This window comes from Talpa europaea (genome assembly GCF_964194135.1).
Source record: "Talpa europaea genome assembly, chromosome: 9".
Lineage (NCBI taxonomy): Eukaryota > Metazoa > Chordata > Mammalia > Eulipotyphla > Talpidae > Talpa > Talpa europaea.
This window is the reverse complement of record NC_140076.1, coordinates 20,149,338-20,166,379: the sequence shown is the minus strand read 5'-3', so window position 1 is coordinate 20,166,379 and position 17,042 is coordinate 20,149,338. Positions and strand designations below refer to the sequence as shown.

The window sequence follows — 17,042 nt, the reverse complement described above, 5'->3', positions numbered from 1 at the left end:
TTTTCTACAGTCCCCCGGACCCCTCTGACACACCCCCTCACTGGAGGGCTCCACCTCCCTGCTTCAGCCTGGACTGGAGGTGGTGATTTTCCAGCTCGCCTTTAGGGTTCTGGAGCTGGGACCTTCCTTTTTCATCTCCTGGGGAATCTCTTCAACCTCTTTCCCACTGAGGGCCCTTGGAGGCCTGTTTCCTGGACTCCATGTCTTCTGTCTCAGTGTACCCCACTTTTTTTAGTGGGGTACATCCTCCCTTTGTTTCCTGACAGGTACGAAAAGATCAATTTTTTGCAACGCTGCACATCAGAAAACATCTTCATTCCACCTTCACAGTTTGATAATAGAATTCTAGGTTGTAAATCATCTCCACTCAAAGTTATAACTGCTGTGCCCCAGGATTTTCTGGGTTCCCATGACACTGCTGAGAAATCAGATACCATTTATGAGTCTTGAACATTTGTGAGTGAGCGGGATTTTCTGAAAAGGTTTTAAAATCTTGCCTTTATCCCTAACATTGTGAAATTCCACAGTGATGTACCTCAATGTACATCTTTTTCATTCATTTTGGTGAGCACTTGTCTGGGGCGTCAATCTGGGAATTTTTCTCGTGTTTTTTCATCTTCATTGCTGTTAATAGTTCTATTTTCACTGTTCTGGCTAGGTTAGGCAGTTATTCATTTCCTGGATTGATCTTATTTTCTTGATTTTTATCTCCTATAACCCATTCTTGTATTTTTTAAATTTTCTTTTCCATGCTCTCTCTGATGTTAGCTTCCAACCCTTTCCACTGAAAAAAATTAAATCAGCAATCGCTGTTTTAATTTCAAAAGCACTTTCTAGTTCTGGTTTTAAAAATAAGCATACGGCATGTTGTCTTATTTTTAAAATGTACTGTCTTATCTCTGAGAATATTATAGTCTCTCGTTTCTTAGTTCCTGTTTACCTTTGTTCTGATCTGTTTCTTTCTTGTTAGAGAGTATCCATGTTTATTGAGCATCAGTCATGTCCTTAAAAGTTGATTAAAAGCTCTTCATAAAAGGGCAAAATCAGGGCCTCCCTGGTGGTGCAGGTGGTTGAGTGCAGCGCTGTGAAGCTGTCTGCAGCCTCTGCAGTGCAGGTTCTATCCAGGCTGGCCAGGGAGATACCCACATGGCACAGCAGACCTCTCCTGACTCACCCACTGCTCTCCTCAGCAAAGTATTTCAGTCAGTCTGCCTGTTCTGTACCCTGCTCTGTATCTGGTGGATTCTCTCACCCTCCCACACATCTGGCCTTGTATCCATGAATAAATAAATCTTAAAAAAAAAAAAAGGGCAAAATCAGAGGGCAATTTTCACAGATATTTCCAAGTGCCTTTGGGGAAGTTCATTTTCTCCAAAGAACCCTCCAAACTCCTATCTCTTGGCTAAAACCTAGCTGCCTATGGATATATATGCATATTTTACTTAATGCCCATTTTTAATCTGGACCCACATCTCCATAATCCTTATGCCCAGTCTGTAGTTTTCTCCAGAGAAAACATCTCTCTCTACTAGAACAATCTGTGGCCCCATTTTTGTGGGGCCAGGATAAGAGCTACCCCTTACATCGACCATCTCTCTCCAGCCCCACCTTCCATGGTATCCAGCACCTGGAACCTCCTGAACCTCAGGGCCCTGCAGGAGTAAATGGTTTGCTTCTTGGTGATGAATCTCCTGCATACATCCCCTATTTCAACATGATGATCCCCTACTCTGCTAAGGCATTTACCACTCCTCTATTCTATGGATGCCTTTGTCGATAGTGGGTGATATGGATGGTTTCCCCTAGTTTCATCAATAATGGGGATTCTATAGGTTTTCTTGTCCTCCTTGTTATTTGGGGGTAAACTTCAAAAGAAGAGGTACAGAAACATATCTCTACTCAAGCATCTTAAAACCACAAGTCTACATTAAGCAAACATTAAATCTATATTGAGGCTACACTATCTTTTAATCCTCACAACTATTAACAATGCATTAATAGAACTGAGGTCCAGAGAGGTTAATTTCTCTGCCCAGAGTCAGAGATGGAAAGTGGCTAAGAACCCAACTCTGCACAGGGCAAATGGCGCTTTCTCTTACTTTCGCTTTCCTCCGAACACGCTGAGATGAGAGGGTGGCAAATTATAGCGCAGTCTGGGTTGATAACTGGAAGTACAATGCGAGGAAGCCCTTTGGGGATGTAAAGGTCCCGGCATTTGTGAAAACTTCAAGTGAAGGGGGCACTTCTTTTATGCCCATTCCTGAGATTGATAAACTGGGATATTGAGAAATTAGTGGATCACAGAAGAGAAGAGGTGATCCCTCGAGTTTATCATCCCTGGGGTCCCCTCTTCATACAGCAGCATTTCTAGGACTCCAGCTTGTAGTCTCCTTCACGTCCTGTCTAAACATTGAGACTCAAATGAGCAGTAAAGATTACACAGAGCAGAACCAACACAAAGAGGCACACTCCATTTCAAGCAGCTCATACTTTTATCATAAAATACAAACTTTCTAAAATTAAGTCTTACTTCTATTTTACCAACAACAACAAAAACAAAAATCACTCATGTTAGCTAAATACAGGTGCGTATGTGGTTGAGCAAGTAAGTATGACTATGAGGGGTGTGTGTGTGCAGTTTGGGGTATGTGTGTGCATGTGTGTGTGTCTGTAGGTGCGAGTGTTGGTCAACAGATGAGTCTGGTCTTGCTGTTTTCTGTCTGTGACCTGGTGGGAACCTTGGCTTTCCAAACTTCCTACCAAGCCGTTGCAGAATCCAGAATTCCAGAGCCCTTAGCCCTGCTCTAAGGGCTAAGGTAGGAGGGAGAAGTGAAGGAGATCTAAAAATTTATGCCATTCCCACTAGAGGAAAAATAGGGGCTGTTCATCAGGGGTCCACCAGACGTCGAGCCGAACCTGGAAGAGAAAGAAGATGGACGTCATGATGAAATTTTTGATGTTAGAGGAGATATTAGAAAAAAAATTATATTAATTTTGTGGCTGTCAAAGGCTGTGAAGATCATGACAGGCTTGGAGGCTAAAAGCGTTCGTGTAGGAATAAAAAATGGTTTGGCTCTTGAAAAACAAACTATTAAATTGGTACAAGTGGAAAACAAAATAGAGCTTATTTGGCCACTTACTTACCTGGTCCTGCCCATGACCACATAGCAGGGAACCTCTCGGGATATCTCAGCATCTTCCTGTGGGACTGTGGCCATTCTCCTGCCTTAGAGGACCGGGTGTGTCCCTCAGGAAATTCAGACCACACTTGAGAACTCAGGGCCACCTCCCATGGTGAGATCTGACTCCAGACAATTCCAAGACTCCTTCCCTGCGTACTGGCACCAGCTAACTCAGCTAACCTCCATGTCAACATCTGTCCCAGAAATGAGGCCTGAGGCCCCATGGAGTGCCTGGGACTTTGCTAGACTCCTGGGAAGGAAGTACCAACATTGGAGAGTCACCTTCAAAGGTGGAAATACTACTGCCTTTTTCTCCCTGGAACACTCTTAGTCATACTTCAAATTAGAGCTCACAAGCCATCTCCTCAGTGAAGCCTGCCCAACCTCTCCAGAAGGAATCATTTACTCACACTTCTGGGATCCTTCTGCAATTTTGTCACCTGTCTGCCAAAATACTTTGAATGAATGGGAACAGAGATCAATATAAATTGCAGCAAATGGCTAGATTTAGTCTAATCCAGGGATTCTCAGTCACTTTTCCGGGCAGATGCATATTACACAAGATATTTACATTCATGTCACTCTCCCGTGGATTGATGAAACCAAAGAGGGGGTTGGGGAGGGAGAAGCACTGGGAAACAAGTAGCATTAATTCATAATGCTTCAGCTGGTTATCAGTATCTGTCACTATGAGTCTGCAGACAGCTGGATTTTGGGTTACGTTTGACTCCTTTCTCACTGAAATCAATTCCATGAAAGCAGGCACATGTATCTGGGCTGTTCACCATTTTATACCTGGCATCCGGTCCAGGGCCTGACACAAGGTAGGTGCCTGGTAAGCAATTTTGCTGCTGGTAACCCATCTCTTTTTCTCTTTTTCAAAAATCATATTGGAAAAGAAATGATTGAAAGTGATACTATTATAGGACTACCCTAGAGTCCACTCTGATTTACAAAACAAAGGCAGTGATCCATACTTCAGCATTTAATAATTGTTGGTTACAAATGAGCAGCAACACCTCTCAGGTCTGATCGTCATGCCCCATGCATTTAGGCCCTGCAGGTTGAGAACCTCTGATTGACTCAACTGCTAAGGGCAGGGTCTAAAGAGGACACACACTAGAAGATCAAGAAAAGGGCTAATCTATGTGGGCTGGAGTTGTCAGGGAAGGCTTCCTGGAGGAGGAGGAGGAGGCCGAATGCCTCTTGAACTTGGTGAAGTTTCCTTACTGGCATTTCCAGTGTAAATATCTGTGTGCTCTTAATTCTCCAACATTGTTTGGAAGATGACGTGTACGGTTATCCCATCCTGATGAATGTATGCAGACTGACTCGGCAGAGGCAGGGGAGGGCTCCCCTGTGCCTTCCCTGTGAACTCACAAGTTAACTGCTCCTTCCTCGCCCAGTTCATGTAGTTTAGTCTCTTGGTTCTCCCCTTGCTCCTGATCCAGATCCGGAGGAAGCGCCGACTCTCCTAGTCCAAACCAAATGCCATCACTGAAGCCCATGTCTCCTTCCCTGCCCAGCCCAGCCCACCGTCTCCTAGGCCTGTTGCATGCAGCACCCTGATTGGATCAACTGCTATCCCTGGAAGCCCCCAAAGGTCCCGTCGATGCTCACTGCTCCCTGCATTTTATCCTACAGTGCCTGGGCCTGCTTTTCATCAACCTGTGATCCCTTCTTTTCTCCTCCAGGATACACTGTCTTCACTTGGCTTTCCGCACGCTGCACTTTCTCGTTTGCCCTCCCACCTCTCTCATACTCCCACTCAGTGCCTTTGCAGGCTCCTCTATCACCCCAAGCTCTCCACGTGCTGGGGGTCCAGAATTCAGTCCTCGGGTCTCCTCTCTATGGACTTGCATCCCTGGGCCTTTGCATCCCACCCCATACCTCTGAACATAATCTAAATGCTAATGGCGCCCAAATAGTACCAATCTCAACACCCTCTCCTGAGCCCCAGACTTGTATATCCACCTGCCAATCAACACCTCGCTCTTGTGACTGGCAGGCATCTCAAGCTTTCCAGAGCCAAACGCTTGATTGCGAGATCCCTGCTCCAGTCATCCTGACCTGAGTGCTCTGGCATTTCCACTCATCCAGGAGCGCAAGTCGAAATCCTAGGAATCATGTTCGACTCTTCTCTTCTCCTCATTCTACATCCAACCACCATCACGTCCTGTCAATTCTATCAAGAAAATAAACACTCCAGGTCTACCCACGCCTTTCCCATGGGCACTGCTCTCCATTTACACCACCCAACCCTCTTGCTTGGACCAGAATACAGGCACGTAACCTGCTTCCCTGCCCAGCCCCGTCCCTCGTGCCCTCCTCAGGCACTGGTTGACAGTCATCTTCTCCTGAAAAAGGGTTAGACTTGCCCTCACCAGTTTAAAGCCTTGATGACTTCCCACTGCTCTGAAAAGAAAATCCCTTACCTGACCATGCCTCCCAGGCCCCGTCTAGTCTGGCCCTGCCACCTCTCTGATTTTGATTTTGCCACCCTCTCTCCCCTACTCATTATACTGCAACTACATTTCCCATATTGGGGCCTTTGCACCTTCTAATCCTGCTGCCTGGAGCATTCACCACCACGCACCACCACGGGCACACATGCGTGGCCCACACTCTTGCTTCAAGAGAAGTTCTTTCATTCTCTTTCTCTCACCCCCAGCACCTGACATGAACGCTGCTTGTTCATTTCCTTCTTGTCTATTTCCCCCATCCCCCCACCATGAGGGCAGGAAAACTTTGTTCACTCCAGCATCCACAGTGTCTACAACAGTGCTAGGCACACAGAAGGTGCTCAATGGTACTGTTAGAACGAGCAAAGCACTCTTTGCGGGGACGCGAGTCTGCACCCTTTGCCTGACTTTTCAGACTCATGTTCTTGGTCTTCTCAACCTCCCAGGCCTCCATTCCACCCTGCTGACCCCCAGCAATGGCCACCACTCTCCTCCTCTGCCCACCATTGTCTCCCCCGGCCCCGGGCTCTCTCCCACTTCTAAGTCCACCCTTCCCTCTGTCTCCTGCTCATTTCTTCTCTCTGCTCCTTTGTGGATAGCAGAGACCACATCTCAACTCTCTGCTCTTGCTGGTCACGATCAGGGCCTCCCAGCGGCTGACTTATGAGACCCTGGAGCTTGCATGCTCCCAAGTCCACCAGTTCCAGCTTCTGCAGAAAGTCTCTCTACCCTGAGCTCCAGGTCGCAGCACAGAAGGGGGAAGCTTATAGTGTCATCTCCAAGGAGGTGAGCACCTCTCACGCCACAGTCACCTCCAGTCTGCACCCTCATGTGCCTCCTGTTTCCTCCCCTCCCATCCACCAGTTCACTCTGAAGTGCACAGATCTGCATTGGATCCCCAGGTCTAGCCATCAGAGCCTTTCATAATCCAACCCCAACCTCCCTTTTCCAATCCTATTTTCTACCTTTCTCAGGAACAAATTTAATATCTTAACTAGATGCTTTCATTCTCCAGGCTTGGAGCTTGCCACGTGCAGTCCCATCCGGGGCCTTCCTCCAACTGCCTGGAACACACTCATCTAACTGCTAATCCTCTCTGTCCAGAGACCCTCACTGTCCACCCAGCAGGGCACCTCCCTCCCACTTGGATGGTCTTGGGTGGACTTCACAATGCCCCCTTCTCACCCACGCTCTTAAGAGGAAAGATCATGTCCTCCTATTGATTTCTGGGTCTCCTATTGATTTCTGCAGCCTGCCCCAGGTGTGCTGGGTGGAACACATGTGATGTGCCATGCAAGGTGAGGGAAGGAAGGGAGGAGGGAGAGAGGAAGGATGGGAGAGAGGAAGGAAAGGAGAGGGCAGGGTGCGGAGGAAAAAGAGGGATAAAAGGGGGGTTGTGGGTTTTATGTTCCAATAAGTATCGACCACCCTCTTGAACATTCTCGATGCACAACAGAAAATTAAATGATCTGAAAATTCTAAGAAATCTGCTTATCTTTGTTTCCCAAACAGATCTGAGTAGGGAAATCCCTTTCTAGCAAGCATTCTCTTAAGCGGGGGCTCAGGGGACACCCCGATTGAAGAGCGGGAGCAGGGATGGCTGCTGACACTACAGGGAAGGGTGTCTTCGAGCGGGGGCAGGGAGGAATCCGTGTTGGCTTGGGGAGCCTTCCTCCAATCCCATAAGCTGAGTTTCTCAAGCTGGGGCACACGCCCCCCCCCCCGGTCTGGTTCTCAGGACTGACATGGCCCCTGCCTCTGGGAGCATCAATATTCCTTGAAGATGGGAGGCGGGGAATGAACAGGTATGTGTTGTTCCGTTAGCAGAACACACAAGTATCTGACTGACCGGCATGAAATACGTGCATGAAGTTGCAACTAAAATGTTGAGTTTGTCTTGGTTACTTGCTGCTAAGACCCTCTCCTTTGCTGTTTGGGGCACTTCGGTGGAAAAATATGAACAGCCCTGAATAAGCAGTGGAAGACCTTCAACAGAGTCACCGTGGCCTCGACGGGGTTTTCAGGAACATTCGCCTGGCCAGGGCTGGGGAGAGTAAGTGGAGGGCACGCCGGGAGGTGACCTGGCCATGCCCCGCTGTAAACCAAGAGGGAGGTGAAGGCGGCGCCACCACCTGCCCATCCGCTGCCTCCTGTGCGGTCACACCCCTGCAACCAGGCTGCAGAGCTGCCGTCCCAAGTCCCAGACCCCAGATCCCGCTCAGCTCCCCAGCAGATGGTCCAGGAGCCACACAGCCGCCAGACACAGGCGCTGGTCCTCCCCTGCCCACAGCCATGGGACACAGCCATGGAACACCCAGAAACCCAACACGCTCGCCTCCCGTCTCCAGCAGCCCTCTGGGCACAAGCCGCCCTCCAGGGTGGGCTCAGGACTCACCCATACACCTGGGGGAAGAGGTACTGCGGCCCATCTCCTGCCATGGGTGAAGGATCTCGGGGATTGGCGGACAGCTTTGGAGGTGTCCTCTGAGGGTACGGATAGTTGGGCTGGACGAAGGGGACGTAGCTCAGCAGGGGGGTGTAGGAAGAGCGGAAAATCTGCTGTCCCATCTGCTGTGGGCTGTACGGTGTCACCTGTGGTTCAGAGAGGAGAGAAGGGTGAGGCCCAGCAGAGCCCACTCTTCCAGACCTCACAGTTCCCTCATCTGACACTGACCCCATCCCCATACCACAGCCCCCAGCCCCGGTCACCGTGAGTTACCTAGGTGCCGTACACCGGGATGGAAAAAGCTCAACCTGGTTCCGTGACACTGGCATGTTACTTGATTCATCTGAGCCTCAGTTTCCTCCTCTATTAAAATGGGCAAACAGGGCCTCCCTGGTGGCTCAAGGGGTTAAGATGCAACCTATGAAGCTATCCACAGCCACTGCAGCACGAGTTCAATCCCTGGCTAGGGAGCAACCCACATGGCATGGCAGACCTCTCCTGCCTCGCCCGCTGCTCCCCTCAGCAGTGTATTTCAGTTGGTCTGCCTGTTCTGTTCCCCACTCTGTCTCTGGTGAATCCTCTCACCCCCCCCCCACACACCGCTGGCCTATACCCCAGGTCTTGTATGCATAAATAAATAATTTTTTTAATAAATAAATAAAATGGGCAAACACTATATCCATCGTATGGGATTGAGTCCGCTGATAAAAGAGACTGTGCACTCTACATGTTATTTCCATTATTTTCCTCATCTCCCTACCCTCTCTCTGTGAATAACCATCCCCAAAGTCTCTTGTTCATAAGTCTTTGACTATGAAACATTGTTGATATTTACATATCCCTGGCTTCTCTCCTAGAATTGCAACTGATTCTGAGGCCAAGACGGCTCTGCCCAGTGGAGCTTCCTGCCACGAGTGGTGGGAATGTTCCGGCGGCACTGCCCAGAGTTAGCCACCGGCCACTCAGCTAATGTGAGTGAGAAACTGAATTTTTAATTTTATTTACTTTAGATGATTTAAATTTAAATAGTCATGCATGACTGGTGGCTGTGGTGTTGGGCAGGCTAGGAGAAAGGACACAAAGGGCAATGAGATTCAGCTCAAATCTAGAGAAATACAGGAACCCAGCAGGATTTCTGGGCCAGACACCCATCAAAAACTCCCAGCTCTTGCCCCTGACAAAGCAGGACCCATCTGTCTTCCTGATGCAGCCTCAGCCCCACGGCAGAGCCTGACACACAGTAGCTGCTCGACAGACACAGGTTCAATGAATGAATTCACAACAGAATGAGGGAGGAAGAGAGAGGGGGCAGGTCAGGGGTGAGGACTAACGCTGCTACATTGGAAGCACCACATTCTGTTGCTGATGTCATACAATCTTCTCTCCTTGGGGCTGACTTCCACAGTCAGCCACAGTGCGCCGAGGGGAGTTTCAGCCACAACCGGACAACCTCCGGGATTTCCACTTTAACAGCAAGAGTCTGGGGCCCAAGCTGCCAAGGGATTCAGCCGCTGACAGCGCCCCTCACCCTGCATCTCCTGATATACTGAAAAAGGCACAAGCCTGACACTTTCTGAGCACGAGGGTGTGCTGGGTCTTTCACATGGGTCCCTACCACAAGCCCCAACAGTCCTGGGAAGCAGGTCCATTACTCTCCCCACTTCAGAGATGAGAAAACAGACCCGGCGAGAATCAAGGTGACTTGCTTACTAAATCCTCAAGTGCCTGAGTCATGATCAGAACCCAGCAGGCCGAGCCCAGGCCACGCGCCCCCCTCGAAGCCTGGGCCCTTCGCTGGACATGCCGAACCTGGTGATGCTGCACAGGGGCACCAAAGCCCCAGGTGACAAGCCAAAGGTCAGAAAGCCCCAAGAGCTGGCAGAGAGAACCCAGGAAGGCACCTCCTAGGACAGACACCCAAGGGTGAGGACAGCAGAAGATGCCCCCAGTTTTCACAGTGGGGGAAGGGGGTACAACCTGAGCGGAGACCGACACAAAAGAGAAGAGGCAGGACCTACAACTTACACACGCTTTATTCAAAAATGTGTGTCTAACTACACACAATCAATGAAAACCATAAAATACAACTTCGTGCACACTGTGGAACCATTTCCAAGAGATACCCTCTGCTGACAAAAGCAGCGACAGAACAGGGAGCCCAGAATGCCGCATCTGAATAAAAACCTTTATATAGCTATCACTGGAAGCTGCCTAAGAAATCAGTTGACGATGATGGCCTCAAAGATTTTAAAATTCTGTCCCATATTCTTACATTACTTTTTAAAATATATGCACATACATAACTGTCTAAACGTGCTCTTGGGAGCCAGGTAGCGCTCACAGGTGGAAGTGACGTGGCCGGGTTTGTGGGGGTTGCAGGGGCTGTGTTTCCACTTGATGCCAAGCTCCTGCTGCTGTCCTGACCCAGGTGACAGACTGTTCTGCAGGTATGGGTGCTGCCCTGCCCTCTGGAACATTCTAACACACAGCAGATCAGAGGTACAATTTGCAGAGGGAGAACGGGGGCTCCCCAGGGAGAGAAGAGAGGTGCAGGGGCCTGAGTTCCAGGTTGGGTGTCTGTGTACCTCAAAGCCAGCCTGACAATGGAGCAGGTGCTCAGCTCCGCTCCTCACACCCCATCCCTGTGCCAAGACACTCTGTCTCTGCCTCTGCTCCCCTGCCTTTGGTGCCTGACTGGCCTGTGTCTTTGCTCATGTCTGAACATCTGCGCTGCCTTATTTCAACACTGTGTTCTTGCGTGTCTCTCTATAAGAGGCAGTGGGACTTGGCGGCTGGGAGCACAGACCCTGAGGCCAGGCTGCCCAAGGCCAAACCCCAATTCTGCTGTTACATGACTGTCCAGCAGATATCAATATGTCCCTTCAACCTACCCAGAGACCTAGCGATCAAAACTCAGGGACAGCCAGTTGAATTTCAGGTAAAAAGCAAATACTGGTTCCATACAATATTTGGCACATAATTGCACTAAAAAAATTATTCAACATTCATCTGGAATTCAAAGGTAACTGGATGTTCTGTATTTTATCTGGCAAACCAACAAGGAAGGGACGTGACTCTGGGCCTGGTGAAGGGGGGCTGCTATGGACTGGCCCTGACCGATGGAAGGTGAGCTCACCCTGCACCAGTTCAGAGGCTTTGGGGCTTCTTCTCATCCCTCCCGCTCTAGACATCGAAATAAAATAGGTGTAACAGAACAGAACCCAATCCACTGCCCAGCTCAGTCAACCTACAGAACCTATGGGTGAAGGAAAAGTAAGTTATTCATTGTCGAAAGTCTCTGAGATTTTGAGGCTCTTTGCTGCTACTGCAAAAGCTAAGTTGTAGGTCAACTCTATGACCTTGGACTAGATATTGAATCCCTCTGCCTCAGTTTCTTCATCTCATAACCTGCTCACATAGGAGAATTGTGGTGGATAAATTAGTTCCCGTAGGCTCAGCCCTGAGAGATCGGGCCCGGCACACAGTAGGGGCTCTGCGTGATCATCGTGGAGGGAACAGGTTTGTATCACCCCATGCAAGTCGGTATCTGTGTCTGCTCTGGCACATGGCCAACTGGAGAGGATGGGTGGTAACCACTGGACAGACAGGGCAGCAGATGCCCTGACCCGACAGCCTCTGTGGACTTGGGCCAGAGGAGGAAAAGCAGTTTACTCACCTGTCGGGAGTAGCACCCCAGCTGGGGGTGCAGGGCCTGCTGATAAGGCATCCTGGCTGCCCGCTGAGGGTACAGGCCCTGGGGAGAGAAGGCAGTGTTCAGTGCCCAGCAGAAGACTCTCAAGAGCACAGCCACTCAGCTCAGTTTCCAGCCTGGACCTCCAGATGTGGCTGAGTGTCCCACCACAGTGCTGACCAGGCCCGCCAGCCTCCCGGCCAGCAGCACCCACACTGAGCAAGCACATCCCACACCTCAGGAAGGCCCCATGGAGCAGCATTCACAGCCTCTTCGGTGATTATCTAAGAGCTTCTAGAGCCGGGCTCGCTCTGAGTCCCAGACCTGCCCCTTAGGGCTGTGTGACCTTGGGCAAGTGACCTGGCCTTGGGGAGCCTCTTTTGCCTTGTCTGTACAGTCATGTGTGCCCAAACGGGAACATTGAAAGGTTGGCCATGTTATCTTTGTTGCTCTCTGCACCCCTTTGTAAGCGCTTTTCCCTAACCCCATTCCTGCTCAAGACATGGCGTGTCTGTGTGTGCTGAGGTGAGTTTGTGTCAGGCTTATGCAAGCACACCAGCACGCATGCCCCCACTGTCTCCCGCCCTCCCATTAGCACTTAGCTCTGCCTGCCACAGCCAGCCCCCCAGGCTGCCTCCCTCCCCACCACAGCGAGGCCAGCTACAGGCTTTTCAGGAGACAGTGTCATTACCATGATGAGCGACACAGTATGACTTGAAGGGCATTTCTAGTTGTTTGAACTGTAATTCTTCAAAATCACAAGCAAGGGTAAATAAATATTCAGGCTTCCTTGCAGGAGGCCCTGCGCTTCTCCCCCTCATACTTTCTCCTTATTGGGGGCAGAGTTTCCATGTGGTATGTAGCCCAGGGGTCTCTGGGCTCCTCGGTGCTAGGACTTAGTCCTCTGCCCTCTGTCTCGCTTCACAGCGGCTCTCTAAGTAAACTGGATTTGGGATCATATCTTTATTCCTAACACCAAGCAGGAAAAGAAATGAGGAAAGGCTGCTCCCCACTTCTCTCTGTCCCCTATAGATCTGCAGAGCCCTCTGACCCTGGTTCCTAGAAAATCTGGCTGAAAAATAATAAAAACCAACATCTCTATCATATTTCATGTTTTACAAAACCCTTTTACATCCACGGACTCAACTAACTTTATAGCTGTATCAAGAATAACCTGCCGCTACGATCATTATGAATGTGGTTCACGAGTGAGGAAACCAGAGCTCAGAGCATTTAGCTAACTTGTCCACAGCCACTTGGCTTGGAAGTGGAGTTCCCTTAAACCCAAGTCCACTGGTCCCCAACCCTGCTTCCTTTTATTATGTCAGCCATCTTGCAGCTGGGTGACATTATGAGATCCTGGGGGTTTGGGAGAAAGTAAATTACCCCAACTCTCCTTCTCCTGCTAGGGTGGGCTTCAGCAGGGGTCAGTCAGCACCTAAATTGTCCCCATAGAACCTATGGGCCCTACCAGCCAAGACCCTCAATCACATCTGCCCAGAGGCTAGAGAACCTTGGAATCAGCCCAGCATCTCTGACCACAAAGGGCTTGCGTGCTCAGAAAATAGGTTCAAATCTCCCCCACTCCCAAGAATTTAACATAGCAGGTTAACATCCCAGGTGGAGTTACACGCTGAACCCTGACAGTGCAGTGTAGAGTGACTTGATTCACACTAATGCTACATTGTGGCCTTTCCAAGGAAGGGTGCACAGAGTGGAGGTGTGGGATTTGTTCTCACAGACCTGGACTCCAGGCTTCTCGGTCATCTCTGGACCCCTCCCTAGCCCAATGCCTGGCCTGCCGTCAGTGAAAAGCAAAAGTTTTTTAAATAACTTGAATGAATGAATTGATAAATAAACAAAAATGACTAAATCCATGAGTAAGTGAATAAACGGCTGAACTGTGAATGAGCCAACACAAAAAGGCAAGGATAGAAGAACACGGGTGACTGAGCTGGCGAGTCCACGAGCGGGCATTTCTCTCGAGACCTGGGTAGAGACGATCATGACAGATGTGGAACTTGGTGAGGGGTTTAACTTCCCTTGGATCAGGCTTCACGATACCCTCTCACCTCAGCAGTGAAACCTTCTACCTGGGTAAGGAGAGGGTGGGCTCCTGTGCTTTGTAACAGTGGAAAAAAACAAAACAAAACACCTTGAAAGTAAAACAGCAGATAACTAAAGGAGAGGCTTTGCTGCACTCCTTTGGCTCTCATTTAAGATTCCGGGGGTCAACCTGGTGGACCAGCTCAGAGAGGCTTTTTCTGGAGTGGAGAAGACCCATCTTCCACCTTCCGCATGAACACCCAAGCAGGAAGGTTGTGGGTGATGCTGTACAGAGGACATGACACGGGGACCCCAGGGGCATGAGACAGGACAAGGAGTCCTCGAGTTCCCTTTCCAGGCACCGCTGGGACAGACCAGTGGGGCACATTCCCAGGGACCTGGAGCCACATTTGCTTGTCTTCCCACCCACCCACCCCCCCACCACTGCTCTGGAGAGGAGCTGGGGAGGAGACAGAGACAAAAATCCGAGACGCCGAGCCCCTTTCCTGGAGAAACTGAGTGCAACCCAAAGGGACAGTTTATGCTACTGGATTGGACTGAAGTTTAAACCAAAGTGGACATTTATTTGATTTCTTCCTCCTTCTACCCAGTGGGCCGCAGCTCTTAAGGGATATTAAGTTAAATAGACAAACCAAGGAAACTATATTTTCCCTGCAAAAATAAATTCTGTGATAAAATTTCCAGCCCTGCTACAAGTTTCACCATCCCTTGTGTCTGGCTACCAGGTACCGTTTAGCTATAAGACAAAGGCCAAGAATGTCCTTCATTATGTTGGGACAAAAGACTTAAACTGGGACAGTCCAACTACTCTGGACACGTCATCTAACTACAGTGGAAGTCATGGGAGGAGGGCAGGAAACAAGGACTACGTGGCACCCTATTCTGGTGCTAACTTGCAAAGCAGCTCTGGAATACACAGCCCAGAGCGGACTGGAATTCAGGCCATGGAAAGCCAGAAGCGTACATGCATGTGCCTGTGTGCGCATGTGCACGCGTGCATAGACCAAGTAGTTAGTCTGATGTTCTAAAGCCTCTGCAAGTCAACGCCCCTCGGGCCGGAGCCTGCAGGGATGACCTCCTGGAGAGCTGAGACCCCTCGCTCACCTGGTACTGTGGGAAGGTGGAGTGATTTGTGAACACCGGCGGAGGCGGGTAGTTGAGATTAAGCCAGAGTGGCTGGTTCAGGGTTGCTGAGGTCAAGGTGGTAGCAAAGCGTGGTGTGAAAACATTCCCTGTGTACTTGAGGTTGTTCTTGTCGGCCATGGTCGCAGGTGGGTTCACTGTAAGTCACAGGAGAGGGGTACACTGTTTGCATGAGGGAAGGAGGGAAAGGCTAGAGCTCCAGCACCATCACTGCCCTTGGGACCAATGTTCTTAGCGGTTGGGTCCTCTAAGCCCTCAAAGCGTTCTTCAAAGTTGGGGTGAATTTCTGATTGCTGGAAAACATCAGTAGTTCACACCTTGCCAATTCAGAAGGGGTGAAAAATTCCAGTACAGTCTGGCCTGCAGCTTCTGTCTCCATCATCCACTAGGAAGGAGGTGGTTTAGCAAAAGAATACAGTAAACCAGGCTGCTAGGGCTATGTTTTATCTATGTATAAGACCAAGTTCCTTTAAGAGCTTCAGAAAACAGGCAGTTTTAGACAAACAATGCAATTCATTCTTATTGAATTATTAAAGCAACCCCCTGAGGACATATTTTCGGCCACACTGAGGACCTTGTATGGGTTGTCTTATCTATATTGAAATCATTTTTTAAGGAAAATATTTAAAACATGATATAATTGAGTATGACATGAACTAAAATTAGTGTGAAGGCATAAGACTTGGCTGAGCTGTTTCCTATATGAATACTGGGTTCTCTCCCTCTGCAATATGTCCTGCTGGCTTATAGAGTTCAACATGGAGGCTCAGTTTCCCCTTTGGGGGATCTTTTTGAAGGGAGGGACTGAAATAGTTGTAGGAGGACAAGAGAGAGAACAGAGAGACGTGATAGTCTCAATGTAGAAATAATCCAAGGCATGGATTCCTCTTTGGCCTGAGCTACTTGAGGTCATCCGGTGAAAGCAGGTCACGTAGACCCCTAGGAGTGCCCAAGTGACCCTTGACAAGCCAAGTCCATTTCTCTAGTAATTGTGTCCCTAGTAAGGGACATAGGGAGAAGGTCACTCCCTCCATTCTAAGGTTTTAAAAAATAACACACAGAAAAAGACTGATTTTTCTCATGCCCAGGACAGATATTTGATGGCAAAGCACCTCCCAGGGGGCTCATGAGGGTTTCTGGAGCCCCTTCCCCTGCAGACTCTTCATGGCCAGGGTCAGCTTACGTTTCAGCTCCAGCCCATCCATCTCCATTTTGCTGCGAAGCCTCAGCTGTCCGCCTGGGTTCTTGGTGGCCCCGAGGAACTCATAGAGCAGGTTCTTCTCAGCAGGCCATGGAGGCTTCTTGGCTTGCAGGGCCACGGACATGGAACCCAGCGGGTCGCTGCAACCCTCCTCACCACAAGTGTCCTTCCGACTCTGGGGCCACTGACTGGGAAGGAGGCTCTCTCGACCTTTGGTTGGCTCCTTGATGCCAGGGTTTCGCTCTACAGGAGGGAAACTGAGTCAATGACCCTCAAAGGCCAGATGCTGGACATGGGGAACACCTTGTGGACTGAGTGACAGATCCTCCATAGCACACTCCCAAGGCTCAGACCACTCGGGGGACTCTCCCAGGCCCCTCCTCACTGAAGTCTTCACTGACTGCTGCCCATGCTGGCTGTCCCCCTCATCCTTCCATCATCTAGCCACACGCCCATGCCTGCCTCCCTCCCTCCCTCCCTGACCCCCTGCCTCTCTCCCTCCCTTTTTCCCATCCTCCCTCCCTCCCTTCCATCTGCAACAGGGTACAAAGCTGGCTGGAGCACTGTTCTTGCCTTTGGGGAGCACTGAGCTTAATGAAGAGCTACGCGTGCCCACAGAACATGCGCTCTGAGTGGCATGTGGACTGCCATCGTGGACTCCACCCTGCTTCACTCCTTTCAGGCGACTCACCGCCTCGTCAGAGCCAGGCCCTGACCTGGTACTGGGGACACTGTGATGAGTCACAGCCAGCCTCGGCCCTGCAGGAGCTCAACAAGGAGCGAGAGAGAACCAGAAATAGCTCCGGGCCAAGGCAGATGGGGAATGTGAGGTGAGAGAGGGACAGAGAGA

At 49.9% G+C, this 17,042-nt stretch overlaps 1 protein-coding gene across 1 annotated transcript in view; it reads right to left on the bottom strand.

The window, feature by feature from the left end:
* Nucleotides 1-2,840: 2,840 nt before the first annotated feature.
* Nucleotides 2,841-17,042, bottom strand: part of LOC311176236 (uncharacterized protein C1orf94) — a gene marked incomplete at both ends in the record, with an annotated part of 31,237 nt that continues 17,035 nt past the window's right edge. The window contains 5 exons of the mRNA XM_084241547.1: nt 2,841-2,916; nt 8,040-8,236; nt 11,767-11,844; nt 14,953-15,128; nt 16,175-16,435. Of these exons, the coding sequence (XP_084097673.1) occupies nt 2,841-2,916; nt 8,040-8,236; nt 11,767-11,844; nt 14,953-15,128; nt 16,175-16,435 (788 nt within the window). The remainder of the gene's footprint in view (nt 2,917-8,039; nt 8,237-11,766; nt 11,845-14,952; nt 15,129-16,174; nt 16,436-17,042) is intronic.